The sequence below is a fragment of the Odontesthes bonariensis genome, chromosome 2 (assembly GCF_027942865.1).
Source record: "Odontesthes bonariensis isolate fOdoBon6 chromosome 2, fOdoBon6.hap1, whole genome shotgun sequence".
Lineage (NCBI taxonomy): Eukaryota > Metazoa > Chordata > Actinopteri > Atheriniformes > Atherinopsidae > Odontesthes > Odontesthes bonariensis.
The window spans coordinates 11,588,695-11,611,397 of record NC_134507.1 but is presented as its reverse complement, the minus strand read 5'-3'; the positions used below and the strand labels follow the sequence as shown (position 1 = coordinate 11,611,397).

Genomic DNA, 22,703 nt, shown 5'->3' with positions numbered 1-22,703 from the left:
TTGATCAAACAATGCTGTTGTATGCATCTACAGTATTATTTTCCTTTCCCATCTGTATAAAATTGTTTCACAATTAATTTACATATACTTAATGCATATACCCCTCTCAAATGTCAATAATATTTAAACTAATACAATTTGATGTGGCACGATGACAGAAACATCTGAAACAGGATCTTGCAAAGGCTGCAGTATCAAAAATATTGTAAGATAAGATAATTTGAAAGGAATGGTCAACGTGCTATTAAGGTTTTGCACAAATATATACATATAAAAAAGTTAATACAAGCAGGACCTTTTATGAGAGATACTTGCAAAATAGCTGGGTTGCCTCCAAGGGTGGCGCTGTAGCTAATTTATCCCTCGCTGGCCCTTTAACTCTGACGTTTCAGTTTTCCTCCACGTTGGCCGCACATGCGCAGAGAGCCCTGCCACCTACTGGAAATCAGAAACGAACAAGGAAGTCTTGCCCTCAGGATTGGATGTTTGGCTGAACAAAAACAAAATACATCTCCAACGGATAGTCGGCGTCTGCTGTCCAGTTGTTAGCTACGTCGGTGTGACAAGATGTTTAAAAAACTCAAGCAGAAAATAAACGAGGAGCAGTCACCGCAGAGGAATGCGCAGTCACCTCAACAGGCCCAGGTTGGTTGCTGTTGTGCTCAGAGCTAACTGAGCTACCATTTGTTTACACTGCAGATATGCTAGCTCGGAAAACTAACTGTCGTGTCGTAGAAGTATAGTTAATGGTTTGAAATGATTGCTTATTAATGCGTTGATTAACACACCAAAATAGCCGTCAGCATTTCGTAACTTCACTTGTTAATTGGCTCATTCGCGATCCTGTAATTGTTAGCATTAGCCTAAAGCATTTAGTGAGCTGAGCTGAGCTGAGCTGAGCTGTCAGTAGTTGAGAGTAATCTTTAACCGGTAATACTCGTTGTCCAGGGTAGAAAAAACAACAAGTAGAAGTCAATTTTCTGCTTTGGAGACAAAATACACGCTACGAATCTCATATTAAACTCTTTCACGGTATGGGCGTGACAGTGTTGTTTGCTTTGGATGCAAGTTTACGTTAGTTGTCAGTTTTATTTGACCCTTACGTAACATGCTTGTGTCAAGCGTCTGTTATTATTATTATTATTATTATTATTATTATTATTATTATTATTTTTTGTTTTAAACCTGCAGGACAATAGATAAGGGAAAAAAAATTGTCAAAGTACCATACAGATTTTACTGTGGAACCTCTCAGCTTCGCTCTGTCCTTACCTGATACTGCACATATGATAATGTCATAACATTTTAATCCACCCCTCTCCTACTTGAAAAAAAACAGGTCATATTGTGTTTTTGGAGCTCTTGTATCATGTTTTTGCTTTGGGATACAAAACTCTCTTATCAGAACCCCCTTTTGTAGATGTAAAAGGTTGCCTACTGTCCTTTGTTGGAAACATTTAGCAGTCATGTTTGGGTTTACTCCAATAAAGGATGAGTTTTGGTGAACGTTTTTTCTCTTTGATGTTTGACCTGTAGTGTTCAGAGTTTGACATTTGACATGCATATAGCGGTTACCACTTTTTAATAACAAAAACAACAAGAGCGTTAATAGAATAGAATAGAATAGAAGTACTTTATTCATCCCAGCTGGGAAATTACTTTGCAGTTGCAGCATACAGACAAGGTTATAAATAAAATGAAATGGAATATAAAAATGCTATAAAATGTAAAAATGCCGTAAAATATAAATGCAACTTAAAAGCACTACTAGCAGAGATCAGTTCGGAATGTATGTAAAATATGTACAGCAAAATGTGCAGCAAATGCAGTTGTGTGAAATTGAGATGCTGTTTGTTGTCCATGAGAGATAACAGCTTCTTCAGTGTCCTCCTCTCCACCACGGTTTCCAGGGACTCTAGCTTTTGTCCTAGTAGAGCCAGCTTTCCTGATGATTTTATCCAGTCTGTTAGAGTCGCTAGCTCTGATGCTGCTTCCCCAACACACAGCAGCAAAGAAAATGGCACCGGCCACAACACTGTGGTAGAAGGTCTCCAACGTCTTGCTGCACACATTGTTAATACTCATTTATGTGTTTTTAATCAGATGGGCAGTGGAGACCGGCGCAGCAGCCAAACCCCCCCTTTTCATCACGACGGCACACCTTCTTCCAGTGACAGAGAGGTGAGGATGGTGTCAGCCTGTGTTAGATGAATGTCTTTTTTTCGCAGTATGGATACTGTATGTGCACTTGTGCTGAAACTGCAGGCTGCATCCTCGTTTCCTAGCTTACATTGTGATTTTCTACCCAAAAGTAATGTTTCTGTCACCCCTCAAAAATCTGTCATGTGTTTTGCTTAATGCTCCCCAGTAACACATCTGATGGCAGTGCCAAGAGACGATGCACAGTTGACCAACAAGTGAAGTCAGATACCAAAAAGCGTGGGCCATTCATTTTCACTCCTTGCTCTCTAAGCTGGGATTAAGTTTGATGATTAGAACAAGAGGCAAATATCTCTTCTGTGACTCCAAAGCACATTAAACTGCACTCTCTGGCTGTCTCGCCACAGTCTTAATAATATAGTGAGAACATATGGAACAGAGCAACATTGTAATCTTCAATCAACAATTTGGTCTTATTACATTTGTAGAAATAGATTTTGAAGGTTTTTATTGATTTAATTGCATGCGTTATAGGGCAATGTTCATGTTTAAGAGCATTTGGCCAGCTGTTATAAAGTGAACAAATGGCAGTGTTGGAAAATATAATTGGTTCATAATAATTGCTCGTTTAATGGCACAAAATAGAGCAAGTTGTTTTATCTATATGATGGTGAAACATAATTGTGGCAAGGGAAAGTAGAACATGTTTCAGCCCGTTTATGAATAATTGATGCAACCTTCTCTCTGTGTTTTTTCTGTCTCTGGTGGCCAGATATTTTGCCACAGTGGATATGGGCAAGTCTATGCCTGAATTATTTGACTCATAATGGTTAGTGTGTCTGTTTAACAGCTTGAAGATGGATATTTACAGTCTTGGTGGTTTGATGTTCGGTAGAAAAATGATCTTGAAAACTCCGTCATGACAATATTTCCACATTTAAACGTAGCGAACCCAAGGCTGGAATAGTGACGATGTTTTTTTTGGGTCAGGTTTCTTTACTCTCCTCTCTAGCATATCCTTAAAAAACACAGCTGAGTTGTTGTACCACAGGCTCATGTGCCCTCTGCTTAGAAGCTGCTGGTGGCATCGCAGCATCTGTTTTTCATCTCACACATCTGTGACACTTTGACATCTCTGCGAGTGCTTACCTAATTATTGGAATCTGATTTGGCTTGGTTTTGTGAAAGCTATTAGGACTTCATGTCGAGGTGTCAAACTGTTATTCATGACATTAATGTTGATCAAGTTTTTCACTTTTCAGCTTTTCTTATTTTTCTTTCAGTTCATGTAGTGTCCCCTCTGTCTCACTGTCTTCTTTCTCTTCCATCCATCCCAGCCTCCCTCGGATAGGCTGACACTCCCTCCAGCGCTATTTCACGCTCATGGTGTTGTTTTTCTCATTGCTCTCTGTGTTCCTCTCCTTTCCCCACCTTTCGTCCCGTTACTGCACTGACGGCGTCAGATGCTGGCCGGGATGATAGCAGAGCCCGCTTTTCTCTCTGAGTATACTATCTTTGCTCTGGACCATTCAAATCAACCCAAAACGGCCCAGGTAGCCAGTGTGGTGAGTTTGTCCTCACTTCCTGCCTCTTCCTCCTTCATCTTTCTCCTCCTCCTCCTGTCCTGTTCCTTCCTCCCGTCTTCTGCGCCTTTGGGGAATCGGTAGAGGACTGTGGCCCAAGTTGGGACAGCTTGTTCCCTGCTCTCTGTCTCCTGTTTGCTTTGGATTTAGCAACAAGAAGGCATCTCATATATAGGTTAACTCTGCATCTTAAACAAGATGTGGTGTACATTGTGGGATAGAAGCTCTCTGCCCTTTGTTGGTTTTTTTTGTCCTGCTTTTTATTGTGACAGAAGAATTAGATGCTACCCCTTTGCCTTTTGTTAGCCTTAGCTGCTTGCATTTTAGACCCCTAACACCCTGTATTGTTGCCTGATGGCCTCTATCCCTTCTCCCCACAAGTCTGTTTATTTGGAGAGTTGACGGTTTCTGTATGGGTTGGCTTTTTAAGGAGTTTGGATGTTACATTGAGTGTAAGTCCTCCAAGTGAACAAACCCACCATATTGCCTTTGTTGGTGCCCTTGTGGCTGCTCAAAAACTAGGTGATGTGTGTATACTGTATTTGGATACAACAAAAGAACTAGAAAACATAATACTGGTCACAGCCTAATTGTCATCATGGGTCATTCAAAGAACATGTTTGTTTTTGTTCCAAAAATGAACCTTCATATTTGTGAATTGATTACACTATTGACATTAAGTGAGTTTAACTTGCAAACACTGTCTCCAGAGTGTGCAAATTTGATCACAATGGTGCCGTATTTCAGTGTGTGCAGTGTAAACACAGCTCTTGGAAAAAAGTCAGCAGCTCAGTGAAAGTCTATGTTGAAGCAAAGTTCAGGAAATATTGTTTTCATTAATTGGGAGCATTGATGATAATTGTCAGTTTAGCTGAATAAGTAAGGATAGTTGTTGTCATTGACAGATTTAAGTTTTCTTCGTTTTTGTCAGATGATACAATGGTTATAGAGTAAATATCTCCCAGCTGAAGCAGATTGCTGGTTAAATGAGATGTGTATGTGCCAGTAATCTGAAAAAGCTCACATGCAGATAGACTGCATCTTTAATTTGGCTTCGCTGATGTGAAAGAGCTGTAGGAAATGGAATTTTTGGTGTAACACGCTATGATTCAGCAGAGCAACTTCCTGTTTGTGTTACCTGAATTGGGTTAAACTGGCTGTTAAGTTGAGATGACAAATTTCCTTCCATCTCCACTTTTTCAACAATTCCTACATTTATATTTTCTGTCTGGTGAAATGGTCCATAAGTTGCTCTGATTGACATTTGTTAGATTCGTTGGAAAGTTTGCAAAAATTGTGAAATAAATGCACAGCAACGTTCTTTTCTGCTACTACTGTATTACGTCCGGGTTGACTATACTCGATAAGGCTGCGTTACACTGACCGTGTCAGGCCGGAGACCATTAGAATAATGTCTGAGATGCAGTGAATACGGTTCTGAAGTCTGGAGAGTTTAGATCCTCTGCCGTCACAGATGACATGAGTCACAGTCACCTCTTGTAATTAACTACGAGCATCTTAAATTCATCTCAGCCGCTTTTTCATGTTTCAGTAACATTATGTCCTCACATAATGTCAATGTCCGAATCCCATCTTACAAATTCCATCAAACAATTTCATTGAAGTTGTTTTTCTCCTCCTTTTGAACATTTTATTTTAGATGTACCGACTTGTTTCCCCAGCTACGCTTGTCTGTCTGTTGTGGGTCGCAGGGCTTTGGATTCAGAACAGGTTTGGAGTAGGATTTTAGTGTTTGAGTTTGTACTACAGAAACGAAAGTGCTAAGAGCTTGGCTCACCGTTGGTGTACTGTTTTGCTGTAGTTTTCCATGAGTCACTGTTGCGTTTTTAATGTGAAAATAGACGGGCAACGGCAGCAAGCATTTAAATGTCAAAAACAGACTGGGTCAAGTAGTCGAAGTCCATGAAGTGCAGACACCAGTGTAAGTGAAGTAAAATACCAAGGTTTTGTTTTTGTTTTTTTTCTTTTTTAAGCTGCTCCACAGAATTAACCAGCCGAGTTATAATATTATTAAAAAGAAAAAGTTTCCACTGGAACCAAAGCACTCTTAATACAGACACCTGCATTGTTAACATCTTTGTTTACTTGCAGAAGAAAAAAGAAATGAACAGGAATTAGCATTTAAGTGACTAATTTGCTCAGTACTCCAGAGGAAGGAGTAACTTGGAGCTGGACAAGGGAGGAGAAGATTTGCTTCCTCTTTTCCTATCGCTAACAAGTCAACTAAACCAACTAGGCTGCTAAATGTTAACTGTATTCACCTACGCTTTTGTACTCATGTAATATAAGTGCACACAGCACTGCCAAGCATCTTAATCCAGATACAAGCTCTCCTCTTTGACTTTATCTCTCTGTTTGTCTTGACCTCGTGGCTGTTTGTAGAGTAATGTTTTTAACCCCCTTTTTTTTTGTTTATTGTGCGGTCGAGATGCCTTCTTTTATGTATTTAACCCCTCTATTTTTCCAAGTTGCATGAGGGTACCCATTGCCCCTGCATTGCTCCCAGCAATACTAATATTGCTCCTTCCAGAGTAATCAGGGAGAGCCACTCTGGGTGTGGATGACTAACTGGCCCAGGACAAGTTCACTGGCACGACTTTTCCCTCTCTCATAATGTGGTTTAATCCTGCAGAATGCCCCCAAAGGACCTGCGAGGTCTCCCAGAGGCAGCATCAATGGGGATGGAAGTGCTTCTCCTCATGTATGTTTAATAGATCCTCTTTGATCTTCAAGTTTATTCCATAATGCTGTTACGCACACTGATGTGTCTGAAATTCACAACAGAGAGAGGAGTTGCAGTCATTTGCCCAGAAACTGCAGCTGAAAGTTCCTTCAATGGAGTCTCTGATACGTGGTGGTGCCAGTCGAGCAGAGAGTCTGTTCCGCTCTCCGTCTAAGGAAAATCTGGTCCGAAGCCCGTCACGTGAATCGTTGACACCTTTGGGAGAAAACGAGTCCCCGGGGGCCCCCATGTATGACCCACCTTCAGATATTGAGAGTGAAGCAGAGGAGCCATCAGGAAGTGCAGAGTCTCTCCCTAAAGAGCAGTTGCTGCACCGACTGCTTCAGGTGGAGAGGAGCCTGGGGAAATACAGAGGAAAGTACTCAGAGGTGAGAGATGTGCGGAGTTTGGCTCCTAAAGTTGCCGACATGTTTTGTGAATTTTCATATATAGCAGTGCCCCCGAATAACTGTTACTACATTTTTGTTGTCATGCAGCTAGTTACTGCATACCGAACAGTTCAGCGAGAAAAGGAGAAAACCCAGGTAATTTCAGCTGTTGGCTGAATTGAATTCTTAATGTGATGGGTTTGTTTTTTCTTAGTGGTTTATCATCAGACATTTTTAGAAACTAATGAGATGTTTGCTTTTTTCCCCCACAGGTCATCCTCAGTCAGAGCCAAGATAAAGCTCTCCGCAGGATAGGGGAGCTGCGGGAGGTGTGACTTTATGTTACGAATGAAGATGGATGTGTGTCTTATTTGTAGAAGTTGTATCTATGGATAAACTTTCTGAATGTTCTCTAGGAGCTTCAAATGGACCAGCAGGCCAAGAAACACCTACAAGATGAGTTTGATGCAGCACTCGAAGAGAAAGACCAGATGATCACTGTCCTCCAAACTCAAGTAAGTGCAATGGTAGTATGCACTTACATTTACGAAATCATGATCATTAATTTGATATTTATAGACAAACGAGGTATACTGAAAAAGAAAGTGTTGTTAGAGTTGGAAAAGAGCACTCGGGAGGTTAAAAACGGCAAGACAAATGACTCTTACTTGCAGTTATTTGGCTCACGCTCAAATTAAAAATATGTCACTGCAGAAACTGAACTGTACAAAGTTAAGAGTGTAAAACGTTACTTATTAAAAGAAGAGTTTTGTCTGTAAGCTGTTTTTCCTGTCCGAAAGGTTGGTCTCTTGAAGAAACGAGCCAAGGGGGTCTCTGGTTCGCTGCCACCTGAAGGTGAAGTCCCTCAGTCTGTGCCGGAAGATTCTACATCTGCAGCACAGAGTCCGTCTAAGGTGCAGGGATTGGAGCTCGAGGTCCCTGACGGTAAGGAAAGCGTTTTGTATTGAATTGTGGCTTCTCAGTTCGGGGGAACTCAGACTTTTTTTTTAAGCCGTGCATTTTATTTTTCTGGACAGGAGAGGGCAACAGTGATCCAACCAAACATCTGGAGGCTCTGCAAAAGAGGGTGAAGAGGCAAGAAAACCTGCTGCAGAAGTGCAAAGACATGATGCGCACGCACAAGGATCGAAGCACACAGCTGACCAGTGAGAATGAAACTCTGCAGGAGCAGCTGCAGGAGAGACTCCAGGAGCTGGAGAAGATGAAGGTGCCTTAAATCATTTTAACAGCAGTAAAACTGGAGTGAGACTGCAGAAACACTGTACTATCAGAACAAGTCAAACAAATCTATACAGCTTCGGAGAATAATGCCTTTACACATGATCTCTTTATCACTAAATAATAACCCAGATGGTTCTAAATGAATGAGCAGCAGCACTCATTAGAATTTGCTGTTGGTGGAAAATGTTGTTATGAAGAGGCAAATGATTGAGCAGCGTGTTTAGGGTAATTAATGTTGTTGCTGCAAAATGTCTGCCAGAGCCCTTACGGTCCACTGATAATGTGACTCCATTATCTCTATGACACAGCAGATTGCTGTGGTTCTCAAGAGTCCAAACATCCAAATACTCTGGCCAGGCTCCAGAGCGAGAGTTCATGTCATGTCAGCTTGACATGACTGAACCATTGTTGTCATTGAATTCAAAACATTTTGCTTCAGTGGTATCTTTGGCTTGTGTGGCTTGTCCTTAGCTGCTCTGATGTTTTGCAGCATGCGATAACGAATGCTTTCCCACTGCAAAGACACTCTGATAATCAAGAGCTTGTCTATGACTTTAAGTGGATTTGCTTTCATTTATTTCGGTGATTTTATTAAAAAAAAAAAAAAAAAAATCCATTTATTTTTCCTCTGACTGTGTTCCCTGTGTGGGAATAGGAACAGTCTGAGGTCAGAGGAAAGCAGAGGTTAACAAGTGTGAAGTCCTCTAAAGCAGCATGATGGCATCTTGTAACCCCATGCTTCTGACAAATATCTCATAAAACTGACCATCTGTCTTTAGTTTAAGCAGCTGACAGAATATCACGCTGCTCTGTGTTTTTTGTTTTTTTTTCTTTTTCCATGCTTTTTCATCACAATGCTTCAAAGATGCTCAATCATTTTTCACATGTGGATCAGTCGGCTAAGAAATATAGCAATCCCAACATTTAAACCTGCATTCAACTGCTGTCACATTGGGCTTTTATTTCTGTGAATTTGTTGGTTTAGTGGGTCTGGTTTACACTCTGGTTATTTGGATTGTGGGTGAGGCACCCTGGGAGGTGCAAAGAAAAACTCATTTTGAAGTCATCTGACAAGAACTTGTACAGGATATGTAATATATGACTTCTTTTTTTTGTTTGTTTTTCAAATGTTTTATAATCAAAGGAACTGCATACAACAGAGAAGACCAAGTTGATCACTCAACTGCGGGATGCTAAGAACCTCATTGAACAGCTGGAGCAGGACAAGGTGGGTGATTGGGGGCAGGATTTAGACTTTCATCACATCTTGATCAAAGCTTCTGCAGTTTTGTTTGGTTGCTTTTCCAGGCTGTTGAGTAAAGAGGTCAGACGTTTTGAAGTCCCACGTTGTTTCTTTTAATCTCTGACCCCCGCTCTGCAGGATGAACAGCAGCTCGGGAGATCAATGTGATGGACGCTGAAAGCACTTAAAAGTCTAAGCTTGGGTGGGGTGTTAAAGCGGTGGCGCTTACGAATAAACTTAATTTGTGAGGTGTACAATTATGCTGCTTATGTTTTGTTTTGTTTTTGTTTGCTTATTTTTCTCGGGGCTGTTTCTCAGGGAATGGTCATCGCCGAGACAAAACGGCAGATGCACGAGACGCTGGAAATGAAAGAGGAGGAGATCGCACAGCTGCGCTCCAGGTTCCAGCTGGCTGCTGCCCAGAAAGAAAAATTACAGGAACAGAAAGAAAAGGCTGAGAAATCAGGTGAGTGTAATCATGAATCCCCTGAAGTCTGAAATTGCACGGTTTGAAAAAAATAAATCTTCTGGACACGATCACGATGGGTTTTGCTTGTTTGTGTCCCAAAGCTTTTGAAGAGCTTGAACGAGCTCTGGGTGTAGCTCAGAAAGCAGAGGAGGCCAGAAAACAGCTGCAGGTTCAGCTGGAGGAGCAAGTGAGAGAGGTTGAAAGGGCCAGTGAGGAAGAGCGGAAGAGTCTTCAGCAGGAGCTCACACGAGTCAAACAGGAAGTCGTCACCATCATGAAGGTCAGAAAGTTACATCTGCGCAACAGTTTGTTATTCTGAAAAAGTCACTAATGCATTTATTATAGAAAATAACAGGAAATGGCTTAATGTTATGAGTATTGTCCATTAAACTAAATCTAAAGACAGACAAGCATCTAAATTCTGTATATTTTTGCTGCAAGGCGATGTCATGTATAGTTTTTTTTAAGGATATTATCATTATTATTAGAAATCATCTGAAGAAAGCGTGGCTCGTTTGGAGAAAGTCCACAGTGAAGCTTTGGCTGCTAAAGAAGAGGAAATGAAAGACGGAATCCGTGAAGCAGCGGTGGGTGTTATTTCATTGTTTTACATTTGCAGCCCAATCAAGTGAATCAAATTCTACATTTATTTTCACACTTGAACATTTGTGCTGTTTAGGAGCACTGCAAACGGGAGTTTGAGCAGTTATCTAAGGAACGAGAGCAACAGGCCTCTCTGGCTCTGGAGGATGCAGAGTTACAGAAGACGGCTATAAGAACCGAAGCCGACAACAAGGTGAAGGAGATACAGCTGGAGCTGGAGACTGCAAGAACTGTGAGTTTGTTTAAACGAGGACGTCTAAAGTTAGAGTTGCATGATTGCGTCAAACCTGTTTACTACCGACTGCAGTACGTACTACGAGCTTTAAAACCTGTTTCTATATTAACTGATGAACAAAAAGTATTTATATGTTCATGAGGGTTGATTATGGGGAAAACTGAGAGGGGAAAGCATGATACATTTGCAAAGTAACATTTTAGAATATTAATATATTTTGTTCACATTTTACAAAAAAAGATAAATAACAAGTGCTGTAAAAGGGCCTCATGATGTTTTCTCACACACAATCCTTTATGCGAATGCATCTTTCAATATTTGATACTCTTTTAGAAGATATCTTAATTAACAATGTTTTTCTAGCTGTCTCAGACTTTGTAGACTAATCCAACTACCTACATGTGATGTGATTGCAGAGGATATTAGAGCTGGAGAGCTCCGTGGACAAGGTCTCCCAAGATGAGTCCGGTCTGTCTCGTGAATTTTCCAGTCAGCTGGATGAGCTGAAAAATAAACACAAAGAGCAAATCACTGCATTAGAAGAAAAGCATCGGGAGCAGCTGGAAAAGCACAACGACGCTCTAACCCAGCAACATAATGCCGTTCTTGAGGAAAAACACAGAGTTGAAATGGAGACCCTTCTGAGAGATAAAGAGCTGCAGTTTCAGGCGCATGTTGAAGACATGAACCAGAAGACCTTGGAGAAACTGGATGCAAAGCAGACAGAGTTGGAGGCGCTTTCTGTTGAGCTTTCAGAGGTGCTAAAGAGTAAACAGCTTCTCGAGGAGAAGCTGATCGCAGCAGAAGATGCTTCAGAGTTGGCTCAGCAGGAACATGTAAAAAGATTTCAAGATCAGGTGTCGAAACACAAGGATGAGCTGGCAAATATCAAACACAAGCATGAACAGTCACTGGGGGGTATAGAGAAAACTCTGAAGGAAGAACTTAATGCAATGAAAATTGTTCTGAGGGAAAAGGAAAAGGAGTTGGAGCAACTTATTCTTAAAGAAAAAACACTACAAGAGGAATCGCATTCCACTGCACAAAAATTAGAAGTCAGGAATAAGGAATTTGAAGAGCTGCAGCAGAGTTTAGCGCAAGCCCAGCTTGAAAACGGGGGCCTAAAGGAATCTAATGTACAGTTGGATAAGATCTCAGATGATCTTGGTCAGTGTAAGAGGGACTTGAGAGATTTGGAGCATCAGCTGCAGTTAGCTAAGAATGATTGCCAACAAAAAGAGAAGTCGCTTCAAGAACTAGAGCACCAGTTGCAAGAGACTAAAAAGGAGCTTGTAGAGAAGGAGAAGTCATATTCTGCAGAGCTGAACACAAATCTGGAGGAGCAAAGACGCCTCAAGAAACAGCTGGAGGGTGAAACAGCTGCCCATGAAATGAAGCTGAAAAACACTAAAACTGAGATGGAGGCTAAGCTAAAAACGCAAGAAACAAAGATGGAAAAGTTCAAACAGAAAGCCAAAGACATGCATGAGAACTTTAAGAAAAAGCTTCAGCAGAATGAAGAAAACATGAAGAAGGAGCTTGCAAAAAAGGAATCCGAGCTTCAACAGAAAGAGCAGCAAGTTCAAGAGAAAATTGTGGAGATGGCTCAGAAAAGTTCCCAAGGCCTGAGCAGCACAGTGTCAGAACTGCAGGCTAACCATAAGGAAGAACTCAAAAAACTTCATTCCAACCATAAGCATGAAATTGAGGGGCTGGTACATCGCTGGGAGGAGAAGTTGGCACAGCAGGAGGAGGAACTAGTGGAGAAACACTCGCTCGTATTACAGGAGAAGGGACAGGAACTGGAAGAAATATCTCAGCAGCTTGGCAGAAGTAGAGCGGAGAACGAACACGTTTTGTATGAATTAAAGGATTTAAAGGAGGGCCTGTCAATCCGAGAAACCACTGTGCAAAAGCTGCAAGAAGAACTTAACGAAGCTGCGGTTAAGCTTGAAAGTTTGTCTCAGGCTGAAGCATTGCTCAAAGAAAAAATGGAGTCAGCAGAGAGGAACCTCAACCAGGCTTTGAGCGAGAGAAATGCCCTCCAAGACGAGCTGACCACAGCAGGGGAAGAGAACAGGGAGAGGGTAAAGACTTTGTCAGATAAGTTGAGCGAAACAGAGCTACAGCTTAAAGCATTGGAAAGTTCCAGAAGTAAAGAAGCTGGGGACTTGCAGAGTCGATTTGAGGAAACTTCCATTCAACTACAAGCCAAGGAAGTAGAGTTCCAGCAGCAGCTGATTGTGATCATCAGCAAAACGGACTATTACTGTAAAGAGGTTCAGTCCAAAGTAGAGTCTGCCTCGAATGAACTGCAACAACGAGTTGAAGGTCGAGTGAAAGAGCTGAATGATAGACTGCTGTGTAGTCAGGAAAAGGTAGGGCACCTCAGAAACTGTGTCCTCGCCAAAGCAGGAAACATTTGCACTTTAGAGGATAATCTTCGCCAGTACACAGAGGAGAATAAGAATCTATGCATTTCATTAGAACAGACGACTGCTCAGGTAAATGCTCACAAGGAGCATATTGAAGCCTTAACACACGAGAGAGAAGGTCATACTCGGTCCATCGGTGAACAAATGCGGAAAATTGAGGAGCTGAGTGAAGCAAACAGAGTCATATCAGAAAATCTGAAAACAAACCAAGTGCATATCACAGACTTGGAAAGCATTGTCACCGACTTGAAAAATCAGCTTGCAAGTAGCATAAAAGAGAAGGAGGAAGCCATAAATCAGTTGATAGAGCAGTATGAAGAGCAGAGACAACGGGCCGCAGCTCAGATGAAAGAGACCATAGAGGGATTAGAGAAGGAGAGGAAGTCTGCTTCAGAACAGGCAGATGTACTCAGGAACAGCTTGTCTGAGAATGAGAACAAGGCAGAGACAAAGTTCACCCAGGATGACAACACTATTAAATGTCTACAGACGAGGCTGAATGAGTTGGAACGAGAGATCGCTGAAAAGAATGAAGCTCTCCAGAGGCTAGCGGCAAGTATTGACAATCAGTCCATCAGCAAGTCTGAGTTGGACCAGGTGTTGAGTGAAAAAGAGCAGAAAGTCAACAGCCTTACTGTGGAGCTGGAGAGTTGCATCAGTCGACTGGGTGAGCTTCAGGAGCGGTTGGCCTTAAAGACAAAAGAGTGCGAGCAGCTCACATCTGACCTCAAACAGCAACACGGCATCAGGGAGAATGAAAAGAGAGAGTTGGTGGAGCAGCTGCAGCAGATCCGGACGCAGTGCGCTCAGAATGGTAATTTGGAGCAAGAGATGGTAGAAAAACTGCAGTCCCTCGAGGAGGACAACCAGAAGTGTAAACACACGCTTGAAAGTCAAAGGGAGGAATTTGAAAGGATGAAAGGGGAGATTATCAAGGGCAAGGAGGAGAGTCTGAAGGCAACTGAGGAGAGGTTATCTGCAGAGAGCGCTCGGAAAGTGTCAGAGCTGAAGAAGAAAGCTGAGCAAAAAATAAGTCAGATTAAAAAACAGCTGACGACACAGCTTGAAGAAAAAGAGCAGACAGTTAAGGCTCTTCAGAGAAGTCTGGAGGGAATGAAGACTAATGAAACTTCGGGCACAAAACAAATTGAAACATTAGAAGATAAGACAAAAACCCTCGAGGAAGCTCTTGTCAAGCTTAAGGAAGAGCAAGAGAGGCAGATAGACCAGATTCTGAGTAATGAGAGGCTTGAGAAAGAAAAGTCTTTAGAGGAATTGAAAAACATGTATGAAGACAAGTTGAGCTCACTTCCGAGAGATAACGACCAACAAGTGGAGCTCAGAGAAGCTGTATCAGCACTGCGTGAGATTCAGGCCAAGCTAAACGAGGCAGAGGAGGAGAATGGAAAGCTTGTTGCAGAAATAAATAATCTGAAGGAGGAAGTGTGTAAGAAGGAGGCCCAGCTCGATCAGCATCAGGTCCAGACTGCATCGGAGGCTGAGGTGAAAGTGGAACGTAGCAGCATACAGCAAACCACGAGTGCCATGGAAAACCACTCTCCTATGCAAGAGGTGGATGGGGATGAGTCTTTGCAATCGCTGAAATACAAACTGAGTCAGATGAAGAATGACAAAGAGAAAATTCAGAAGGACTTCACCAGGTTACAGAAAGACATGCGATCCCTGAGGAAGGAGCACGAGCAGGACCTGCAGTGCATAAAGAGAGAGCTGTTAGCGGAGAACGAGAAAAAGTTCAAGTAAGTTCAGACGATAAGACATTTAAGGTTTACCGTCGTAGATGTAAAAATGCAACATTTTATAATCATTCACCAATGTTTTATCATTCAGTTCATTATCTTTATTATTATTACCTGTCTTACTAGACTGGAGTTGGAGGACTTGGAAATGAAGCACAACTCTGCTATGAAGCAGTTATTGAGGGAGTTCAACACACAAATGGCTTTGAAAGAGAGGGAGCTTGATACAGCTGTGAAGGAGACGATTGGTGAGATGTCACGTGGTTATTTATTTTTATTTTTTTTGAGTCGCATATTGACCAGAGCAGCAGTCTAGCAGTGCCGTTAAATATGACTGTAACTTTCCCGTAAGGGGATTTAAAGATGAAGAGAAGTTTTTATATTTTTATTACATTTTTATACCAATAAGTTAAACATAACCTCAGATGAACAACAACACAGGACATATTACACCGTGTTATTATTTCTTTAACAAAAACTGAGACAAAATGCAGAAACAGTGTGTGGAAAAACTTAAGCACTGCTTCCAGGTTAGGTTTGCAGGGTTGCATCTGAACGGTGTCCTTTGGACAGTTGGACTGGAGTGGAGATTTTTGCTCATAACGCACAGCGAAAACCAAACGCAGCATATCGGCACAAACACCTCATACTAGCTGTCAAGCGTAGTGGTGTAGAAGTGATCTTTTGGGCTTTTTTTTGCAGCCACATGACCTGGAAACCTTGAAGTCATTAAGACCATGAACCCCTTTGGTTACCAAACTATGCTAGAGTCAAATATGAGGCCATCTGTGTGATAGATATGGTTTAACTGAAACTGGGTCATACAACAGGACAGTGATCCCCAGCACAGCAGCAAATCTACTAAAGAATGGCTAAACAGAATTGCAGGGATCCAGCCAAAGTCCAGACTCCAGCCTGAAATGCTGTGGCAGACACTTCAACCAACGTCCGCAAGCTTTAGTGAACTGAAGCAACACTGAAAGAGAAGAGATTCAGAAATCCACCTCAGCTGAAGGTGTTTCTCTGAGCTTGTGAATCGTTGCGTATTCTTTGTTTTTCTCACACTGCTTCTGCATTTTCTCTTAGTTTTTGTTCTAATAATGACACTGTGTGATATGCCCTGTGTTGTTGTTTATTCACCTCATCTTAAAACCTGGTAAAACCAAATGATTTTTGACACGTACAACCTTAGAATTGAACGAGGGTGCGATTTCTTTTTCACGTGACTGTCGTGTCCTCATGTTTTAGGCAGAAACTCAGCCTTTTCTTTCTTTTCTTTTCTCGACCCAGCCAAGGCCCAGGCTGTTGAAGCCGAGCTCATCGGTTCCCATCATGATGAAGCCAGTCAGCTGCGGAAGGTGATTTCCCAGAAGGAGGATGATTTGCACAGAACTGTTCAGAAATATGAGCAAGTTATACAGGTATAGTTAAAAAGAAAAGTAAGCTTAAAACATATTTTCCTGAAGGCCAAAATTTATGGGTTTACTGTGGAAAGGGGATAAAACCACACACACCACAACACTCCACAGCAGCTACCCACCCTTAGTCTAAAGCAGGATGAACTTAAGTACCCCTTCTTTTTCATGTCATTGCATCATATTAATGACCTAAAAGTGGATGATGACTCAGGTCTCATCAAACAGTAGAGCTATTAAAGTCTGGTTTCATATTGAGCCCTCTTTGACCACTTGGGAGGTTTTAAATACTTAAGTTGTGATGCAGAGATGACACATAGGATATGGCTCTGATTTTTATTTTTTTTAAAGTAAGTAATTAATTTCTTTCCAGAATCGAGAGGAGGAGATGGGAGACAGAGTGTGGCAGGTTCAGAAACAACTGGAAGAATTGCAAACACGCAGCCAGGACTCTACCGAGGTAAAAAAACGTGTCTGACCCACGGTTTCATGCCGTATTCACCAGGTCACAAAACATCTGCGACTGCAGTAACAACTGAGCAATGTATTTTGGACACGCACGTATTTTAATTTCACGCAGATGTCGAAAAAGCCATGTCTGTAGCCGTTTTAGCCCAATTACAGACGGGACTCGGGGTTGAGATTGATACAATTTCTATGGTGATTCTGTTTAAGTCATAAGTCACTTCCCTCTGGCTGCATTAAGCAGCAATGGCCATATGAAATAATTCTTTTTCACCTTCCCTCGGGGACAAAGCTCGAGTCTGATGGAACCATTAGCTGGATTCTGGATGACGGCCTAATCCAGATGCATTTTCCTGTCCATACCAACAGTCTGTCTGGACCTATTTAGATATCCTATTTTAAAGTTCACCTCCAGGTTAACAGTATTGGCAGTTATCAGTTATCTTTTTCTTTGCGTTGCTTCGTAATTGAAGGGCTCCTCAAAAGAGCTCAGGGGACAGTTTACTTACCAGCTCCCCTCTGATCAGTGCCTTGCTGCAGTCTTGTGGCGGCTCTCCAAAGACCTCCGGATGCTGTGAGGCGCATTTGAATCACTCAGGAATGCTATCCTCAGAAAACAGAGACTGTGAGGCAGCAGCCAGCCTCGGTCCCTGTTCTCAATTATCATCCTACGAGTTGATTCTACGCTTTAGATTTATACTACAGCAACACTCACTTGCAAGATGTGCACACTGGAAGCAAGCCAGCTCGGACTCCAGGGAGACGTCTCCTGGTGCTACAGGTCCTTTGCAATGATTCTTTTACCTTTTTACACACGTCTAAATGCAGACAAACGCTGAGAATTATGCTGCTCTCTTTAAGCTGCATTTTTCCCAGCTGAAGTAATAACTTTTTCTGGGGGTATTGTTTAGCTTAATGCTCACAGAGATGGGCCTCGAAAAACATCCTCCACATACACTGTGGGTCAACGTGTCTGTCCGTAAAGACAGCAAACACACACTTGTTTTCAGAGATGGAGGCTACTTTAGTCAGCTCAGTCTGACACCGAATAGCACAAAGTTCTGTTTGTGACTTTCTTTCTTCTTCAATCCCAGTAAAGACATGTAGGATCATTTCCTATAGCATCTAGATTCAGGAGTTTCAGTGAATGCTACACACATGAGGCGCTCTTGTTATGTCAGTGCGTTCAGCCGCCGTTTTTTTTGCAGCTTTTGGAAGACGGTTGAGCTTTCTGGCACAGCAGAATTTTTGTTTTTGTTGTTGTCTTATTAGTTGTGAGATGTCGTGATATGCTGCTCGCTTGATTATGTTTGCTCAGTAGTTTATGTTTTTCAGACTTATCCCTTACTGCTGCACATACATTTGTTATGTTCTAACGTACTATGTTTGTGTGTTAGTGTGCAGAGATGACCCCAGAGGACTTAAAGGTATGTTTGTAGTTTTAGTTCCACTCTTCTTACTGTTCAATCATCAAAATGCAAACGATTGTTCGATCCAGCAAAAGAGTACAGATCCATGATTGTGCACTTTGTTTAAATACTTCAGGACATTTATCTTCCGTCCCTTTTGACGCAGGCTCAGCTCGCTGAGAAGACGACTCTGCTGAGTGACGCTCGGCTGAAGGAGCAGGAGTTTGTTGAGAAGGTGGGTGTCGGACCCTCTGCACTGTCCTCGGCAGGAAAACTGAATAAATTCGTTCCACTGTATTCCCAGAAATCCATGGCTTCCAGCAATAGCAGCTACTGCTCTCCTGCTGCACCGACTTAATTGCAAACACATCTGTTTACATTTGGTTTAACCCTATAAACAATCAGATCAACGCCTCCCGCAGGTTTCTCACACACACCATTATTCTCACAAACATTCCCTGAGGATGACCAACAGTATGCTTAATATGTCCCAATCGACAATTAGGGTAAATGCATAGAATTAACCCACAGGGGTAAAAAATAATCTGTGCATGCCTTTGTGTTTCTCCACGCTAGATTCACTCGCTTGAGGACAAGATTAAATTTCTCCACCACAGCACTGTTGTAACTCATCTCGGGAGCACGTTCAAAGGTAATCTTGACACCATGAATCACTTAGTTCTGCTTCTTGGTCCAGTTTCCTTTTAGATGAGCACAACAAAGATGACATGCACAACTCCTGAAAACCATTCACTACCATGGGAAAGTGTAATGTATACTACCTGTATTCTGCTTCTTACTGCAGTCATCACAAAAATGATTATATTTTGTGTTAACATTTGCAGCTTGCAGTAAATATTGAACCTCCCCGTAAGATCTTTTATGTCGTCTCATTAAGCTGCTCTTTTGAGTACATTTCGGTCAACCGATCTGGATTGTAGGCTTGTATGTTAACATAAGAGCTGTGGTTGTAATTTGGGTTCGGTTCAGGTTAGAGTCACTGTTTGGGTGAGTATATAACGCCACGGTGGTTAAGGTTGGGGAACATGTCAAGGGACTAAAAATGTAAGTCAGTGCAGTATCTTTAAGTAAATCATCAGCCTAATATGGTGCTTCAGAGTTGGCGTTTAGAGAGATGGAGTGAGTGCTGCTCTCATATTAGATCTGCCCCGCTGGTGTAATCCGGAGTATCTTCTGTTAGAGTGGGAGCGATAAAGAGGCCATCTTAAAATGCAATGGGTTTAGCAGACTTTGCTCCTCAAATTCCAGCACACAAGACTATTTGAATCCCCTCTCCATAGCAAATAGTAGATTCAACCTAATAACCTACTTTGTTGTGTATTTCCTTAGGATTACAACACTTAGTCAGACCGCTTCCCACTCAATGGGGGCTCTGTTAAGCCTCGTAATGCCACTTGGAGCAGTGGTTTAAGGCACAGGGCTGGTCAGAGGGGGTGTTGATAGCTGGTTTCATGTCTGCAGCTGTGTGACTGGTGGGATGGCAGCTCAGATCAGGCACAACGAGGTCAAGAGGGTAAAGGTTAGAGGATTTATTGGTGATGTGTTAATTCAAGTCAGAGATCAGAGAGTTGCTTGCACTCCTCTATCACCTTTTTCTTTCGGTCCAATCGCACAGTCGGTCTTTGAATTTATGAATGTTTGATCATTTCTCATAAACAGAAAGCAAGAGGGTGTTGTTGCTTGTTAAAGACCTGATGGGGATATTTCATTAGTAGGAACTGTAGCCTAAGTGTTACCAGCCCTGTCCAAGCTGTAAACACAGTCGTTCCCATTCATACTTTCGAGTGAGATAATGGTGTTATTGCTCTGGGCAGAGAATTAAAACATTCACCGATCACCTCTTGCGGTTTAAAGTGCTCATGCTGGGACTTGCCATTCTTTCCTCTACTTACGACTGGTGCTTAATTTTTCAACCCATACCTGTGCGAAAGGGGCTTCTGTATGTGGTCGCTTTCACAAACACGTGTTTGGGAGGGGAATTGAGGACTAGCTTTCAACATACAAATGAGCAGTGTTCCACGACTGTGCCCTGCTTTATATCGCATAGCAATATTTGCTCTTTTCTTCCTTAACCAAGGCAAGAGACTCCTGTATGTTTTCAGTGGTGTTCGTCTGTCAGTGAGATCATGCAAAAGCTACCAAGACAACTTTTCTGAGATAAGGATATGCAAAACATGGGCAAAGAACATTCATTTGATTAGTTTCAGGATGCTCACGGGTATCACTGTGATAGAACTTAGTTTGGCTTTTTGAAACTGTCACATTCTTCATACAGTATTCTTTGAATTTGGCTGTTCTTGCTTGTTGCAGACCCTGAGATCAACACTCCTGACGCCTTCTCAGAACCCACTGAGACGGAGTACCTGAGGAAGGTGCTGTTTGAGTACATGATGGGACGGGAAACTAAAGTATGCTTTCCTTTCTTACATTTTATGTTTCATTGCACAGAATTTAATCATTTTGTATGTATAGCCTCGACATTGATAAATCTGGTTTAAAGTGGATGTTGTCGTTCAGTTCCACCAAATGATTTTAAAACCACCCAACTTAAAATGTCGTAGATCATACCGAAGAGTGACGTATCACTTCCGCTTTCAAACAGATGACCTTCATCTGCTTCAAAAACCGAGACCATTTAGGACGGCACATAAAAGTCATTTTGTGTCCGGTCTTGTTTTTCGATAATTAACAGTGATCTCCCTAATTGAGTGTGCTGTTGACTTGGTCCTATAGTCAGCGGGATTTCCCCTGCTCCTCGGCAAACAGTTACTCTTTATGGCAACATGGCAGACCTCCCCTGTGTGAAGGATGTCCTCCAGGCTGCCTGTGAGCACATGCATCTTGCATGACGCAGATTTGCCATTTAAAGCCATGCTGGCCTTGTTTAGCGTTACTCAAGTGGTTAGGTTTCCTACACAGCAGCCCTGTTTCTGATTATCTCCTGTGTTTATTGGAAAATGCATGCTCCCTGGCAGATGGGCCTGGAGTTGATTATGGAGACAATTTTCATTCTCTTTTTGTGCTCTTGCGTGTGCGTTAGTGTTAAGTTGATAAGTTGATTGTGTGATGCTGTCAAAGGTAGTAGTTACCACTTATTATTTTTATGAAATGGATATTACATTTTGTTCTCATGATTTCGATGAAACGTGCTTTGAAATAGTTGTTTCCGGCCTTCCTTTTTATTAATTGTCTTGTTATTTTTCCTTTTTTTCACCTACAGACGATGGCCAAAGTGATTACCTCGATTCTCAAGTTTCCGCCTGACCAAGCACAGAAGGTTTTGGACAAAGAAGATTCAAAAACAGTTGTAAGCATCACTTGCATTAGCGCACATCTCCAGCTTGGTGACTCCATCTGTATTTCAATAAACTCCATATTCATCTCTCCGCAGCCATGGTTACGATGAGGGTTTGATTTGGGTACTTCTTGATGAAGATTTGCTGCTACTGCTGCTGAGGGAGAAGACTGCCATGGATTATATCAAACCATTCGCTCAGTATCTCGTGTCTTTTTAATGTATATGTATGTTTGTGGGTGTGTGTGTGTGTGAGAGCTCATTCTGGGGCATAAGTGTGACCTGTGTGATAAAGTATGTGTGAAGACACATAAAAGGTATGAGGGGAGTTATAGATTTTGACAGAAATGCAAATCTTCCATAATCCTCTGTGACTTAAAATTTAAGTTTCTTAATTTATGTTTTAGATGAAGCTTCATGGTTTCCCTCCTGTTTTAGGATTTGTTTATACAGATTGGCTTGTGCAATAAATGATATCACATTCTGATGCTGACGGTCAGTTGATTTTTAGGATTCTGTGTGGTGCCGTCGTCTAAATCGCTTCCTCTGTGAAACTGTAAACGACCCTTTAAACTGTGCACTCGTACCACTAAGATGTTGGCCTCTGGACCTTGTTTGTTCCTCACAGCTTTTTTTACGCTTTATAGTCGACACTGACAGAAACCCCAAAAACACAAGTGTAAATTGTTATTATGAGAAATGAAACTGTACTATAGGGCACTTGCTATACATTTTCAGACTAATTAAATCTTATTTACGAAACACCTTTTGTCAGTTTTTTATTTTGATCATCGCACAGGTTTTGTGCTCATTTCATTCCCTGGTTTTACTGGGTCAGGTCTGCAAAAAAGCTTCTTTTAAAAGAGGAACCTGGAACTTGGACATCACAACAAATCTTCCTTGTCAGGAAGTGGGTCAGAAACTGTACTTCCAAAAGAGGAACCTTTGGTTTTCCTGTTTTTGTCATTTTGCCTCTGTTTTTCTTTCTTGTTTACCCCAACAACCAAATGTTGTTGCGAAGGATCCTGCGTGAATTTATTAGAACGTGGTTCAACGGTAAGGATGCTGAATTTAACCAGTTATCTCTCTCTGAACGTGTGCAAGTCCCAGCATTACTGCCGGATAATACATAGACATTGTACAACAAAACACAGTTGTTATTGCACATCACTAAAATTCCTGGAGATGTTAGAAGACATGCCAATTAAAAAAAATAATAATAATAATTTCCAAGCTTGA

The 22,703-nt window shown here is 41.8% G+C and overlaps 1 protein-coding gene across 4 annotated transcripts; it reads left to right on the top strand.

Annotated features, from left to right (window-relative positions):
• The first annotated feature begins 411 nt into the window (after nucleotides 1-411).
• Nucleotides 412-22,226, top strand: golga4 (golgin A4). Of its 4 annotated transcripts, none has more exons than XM_075477127.1 (25): nucleotides 412-645; nucleotides 2,104-2,181; nucleotides 3,624-3,725; nucleotides 6,397-6,465; nucleotides 6,549-6,875; nucleotides 6,984-7,031; nucleotides 7,148-7,204; nucleotides 7,292-7,390; nucleotides 7,676-7,820; nucleotides 7,913-8,103; nucleotides 9,262-9,345; nucleotides 9,679-9,826; nucleotides 9,931-10,109; nucleotides 10,318-10,416; nucleotides 10,509-10,664; nucleotides 11,084-14,859; nucleotides 14,986-15,107; nucleotides 16,150-16,217; nucleotides 16,648-16,734; nucleotides 18,137-18,166; nucleotides 18,315-18,383; nucleotides 18,725-18,800; nucleotides 20,480-20,577; nucleotides 21,390-21,476; nucleotides 21,561-22,226. In XM_075477127.1, the coding sequence occupies exons 1-25, from the start codon at nucleotides 568-570 to the stop codon at nucleotides 21,573-21,575; spliced, it is 6,288 nt and encodes a 2,095-aa protein (XP_075333242.1). In that variant the 5' UTR covers nucleotides 412-567; the 3' UTR covers nucleotides 21,576-22,226. The 4 variants fall into 4 exon arrangements, with proteins under 4 accessions (XP_075333242.1, XP_075333234.1, XP_075333250.1 ...); XM_075477119.1 differs by having other exon boundaries at nucleotides 16,150-16,280; XM_075477135.1 differs by lacking the exon at nucleotides 3,624-3,725 and having other exon boundaries at nucleotides 16,150-16,280.
• The last annotated feature ends 477 nt before the right edge of the window (nucleotides 22,227-22,703 follow it).

Bases quoted from the DNA above. Each gene is read 5' to 3' on its own strand.
- golga4 (XM_075477119.1), top strand. From the start codon at position 568: ATGTTTAAAAAACTCAAGCAGAAAATAAACGAGGAGCAGTCACCGCAG. The intron at 3,726-6,396 runs GTGAGTTTGTCC...TTAATCCTGCAG, and splicing joins CGGCCCAGGTAGCCAGTGTG to AATGCCCCCAAAGGACCTGC. The intron at 7,205-7,291 runs GTGTGACTTTAT...AATGTTCTCTAG, and splicing joins GGATAGGGGAGCTGCGGGAG to GAGCTTCAAATGGACCAGCA.